This window comes from Anopheles aquasalis, chromosome Y (genome assembly GCF_943734665.1).
Source record: "Anopheles aquasalis chromosome Y, idAnoAquaMG_Q_19, whole genome shotgun sequence".
In the NCBI taxonomy this organism is placed as follows: domain Eukaryota; kingdom Metazoa; phylum Arthropoda; class Insecta; order Diptera; family Culicidae; genus Anopheles; species Anopheles aquasalis.
In genome coordinates, this window is record NC_064879.1 from 5,138,826 (window position 1) to 5,141,325 (window position 2,500).

At 47.0% G+C, this 2,500-nt stretch overlaps 2 protein-coding genes across 3 annotated transcripts in view; one reads left to right on the plus strand and one right to left on the minus strand.

Moving 5' to 3' along the window:
- LOC126579850 (uncharacterized) overlaps positions 1–418 on the plus strand; it is a 3,961-nt gene extending 3,543 nt beyond the window's left edge. For both annotated transcript variants that reach the window (XM_050243501.1, XM_050243502.1), the window contains one exon: positions 1–418. This exon is cut by the window's left edge and continues 1,084 nt beyond it. In XM_050243501.1, the coding sequence (XP_050099458.1) occupies positions 1–129 (129 nt within the window). In that variant the 3' untranslated portion in view covers positions 130–418.
- Positions 419–582: 164 nt separating this feature from the next.
- Positions 583–2,424, minus strand: LOC126579621 (nucleosomal histone kinase 1-like). Its single transcript, XM_050243099.1, has 2 exons — positions 2,093–2,424; positions 583–2,024 (listed from the first exon to the last, which is right to left on the minus strand). Exons 1-2 carry the CDS (start codon positions 2,330–2,332, stop codon positions 717–719), a joined length of 1,548 nt encoding a protein of 515 aa, XP_050099056.1. The 5' UTR covers positions 2,333–2,424; the 3' UTR covers positions 583–716.
- Between the last annotated feature and the right edge of the window lie 76 nt (positions 2,425–2,500).

Sequence of the window (2,500 nt, forward strand, 5' to 3'; positions counted from 1 at the left end):
AGCGATTTTTTTCTCTTCCAGCGCTCGGACCCTGCGAAGGATGGTCTCTCGGATGAGCAAGTGGAGAACCTACTTCTAGACCAAGACTGCACGGACATCTTTCACAACGTAGTGAACATATCAAAGTAATAGCGGAAGAAGAGTCCGAACCAGTTCTGCCCTACTAGGACCTGAGTGGCGCTCAGGACGGCTTAGATCGGTGGTGAAGGCAGTTTGGAGTTTAGAGCAGTATGTAGTAAGCAATTCTTGCAATCAAAGCATCTCAAACCCTATTCAAGCAGCGATGGGACGCCCTCATGTGAATTCGTTCCATGCTCTAGAACGCTGCTTGTGAGCGCAGTTCGCTAATCTGTCGCATTTGACACGAAAGGGCCAGCAATAAAGAGATCATAAAGGAGGCGGATTATGTTTAAACTCACATTACCATAGTTATCACGTCTTGGATACCGATCGATCTTGAATCCGGATGGCCTCATCTTTGCTGCCAATGATTTACAACGAACGATCCATTTTGCAACAAAAATTAACACTAACTGTTCGATTGGGGATGCTGCTGCAGTGAGTACTCCTACAAAAGCCAGGTACGCCTTTGATCGTTTATTTTCTCTTTGCATATTACAATGCCGGCGATCGAGAACAATTCAAAAATTCATAACAGTTCAATAACTTCCCACAGGGTATGTAATCCATTAACTTTATCGTCGGGTTGCTAAGGATTAATCGAAAATCGATTGAGATACGTCGCCCTCATCACTCGATTCCGTCACATGCAACGTGATATCTTCGTCTGACATCACATCGCGTTTATCACTCTCACTGCTTTGTCGTGTTGTCTGCCGAGAGCTGCGTGGTGCATTTAGGTTCAAATAGGAATCAATATTGATTTTTACCACTACCACTCTTGGTGAATACTCAGTATGCGGCGGCACGCCTCGCCGACTTTTCTTGGGCGTTCCAACCTGGACGCTTACGCGCGATAATGATTTCGAACTAGTGCCCCCTGCAATCGGGCCGTTCGATGCAACTGTTGATGTTATACTAGATCGAGTAATTCTGGTGCTCGTTGATGGCGAAGTTTCTGGTGTGTTGGGTTCCGTATCGGGAAGAGTGTCCTTTTTCGGAGTCGCTGTGATATTCTTTCGCTTATCGTTGTTTTTTTTTAAAACAAGCGGTCCGGATGTGGACGGACTGTCTGGCGGTAAGTTTGGTACTGTGAGACCCATATTTCCTACCCTGGAAACGCCAAGTTGCTTTAGAGCCTTGTCAAAAAGTTGTGAACAGCTGGTGTAATTTGGTGCTGCATTATGACGCATATTGACAACAAGCTGAATAAAATCGGCCAACGGTTTTGGTGGAATTTGACTTTTTGCAAAGCAGCGCTTCACAAAATCGGTCGGTGTCTCGTCTCCCATTGATGCCTCTTTCATATGCTGCACCTTGTTGCAGTCTTTGAGGATCTTTTCCTCATTCCATGGCAATTTTCCTCCGGCCCACTCAACCAGGTTGTAGGCCAAAACCTCCAGATCACCACGCATCGTCGATACGCCCTGATGGGCGTCACGGGAAGTGTACTCGATGGTGCCATTGTGCTTCTTCTTTGGGTCAGGCTTGAAGATGTCAAGTGCATCACATTTGGTGGCGAGACCATAGTCTACCAGGCACACCCGGTCATAGGCTTTGTCGACGAACAGAATGTTCGTTGCCTTTAAATCGGTGTGCACGTAACCGCACAGATGGATGAACTCGAGCACGTCCAGCATTTGGAGCGCTATGCGGTACACGGCTTGCAGTGGAAGGCATTTGTCGTGACGTAGAAGCATCGTCTGAAGGCTCTCTCCATAGCGTGGAATTACCAGGAAACGATGCTTGATATTGTTCAGGTCGTGTGTTCCGCTGCTAACGTAATGCGGGATCCCGAGATGTTTCAGCTTATATCGCTTTCGATGTTTCTCGATATCTTTCGACTGGCAGTTTTTCATGTAAAACGTTTTCTCAACAAACAAGGGGCCGTTTTCGTGTGGTTCCTGCAAGTGAAGGCATGAAGTGAGCAAACTGGACAGCACCACCACACAAACAATTCTCATCAACTTACAATTTTGACCACGTAAGGATATGAGTCAAAATGTTTGGGAACCGATTCCGCAATGTTATACGCGGCATAGATTTCACCAAACCCTCCGATTCCGATCGATGGCCCTATCTTCCATTGGCCCTTTTGGTTGTCCGTTAAAATCGTTCCAAGGGGAATCGACTCCGGCATCTGGTATTTGTTGCCGGCTTTTTTGCGCTTCGCAGCGGGACCTGCGTTTGTGGCGTTCTTTCGTGTTGCCATCCTCTTTGAAGTAGTGCAGCCGTTCGTGGACTGCACAATTTGCTCGGAATTAACACTCACTAAATCACGAATCTGCGCTGTACCGGCCAACGGCGTGCCTTCACTTTAGAAATGGGATGAAAAATGTTAAAATGGAGGGAAAACGGACACGAAGCGTCCTGTCAATTC

What these genes read in the sequence shown, in the direction of transcription:
- LOC126579621 (XM_050243099.1), bottom strand. Translation starts at nt 2,332, where the DNA reads ATGGCAACACGAAAGAACGCCACAAACGCAGGTCCCGCTGCGAAGCGC. An exon ending in ATCCTTACGTGGTCAAAATT is followed by an intron (nt 2,025 to 2,092) that starts GTAAGTTGATGA and finishes CTTCACTTGCAG; the next exon opens with GAACCACACGAAAACGGCCC.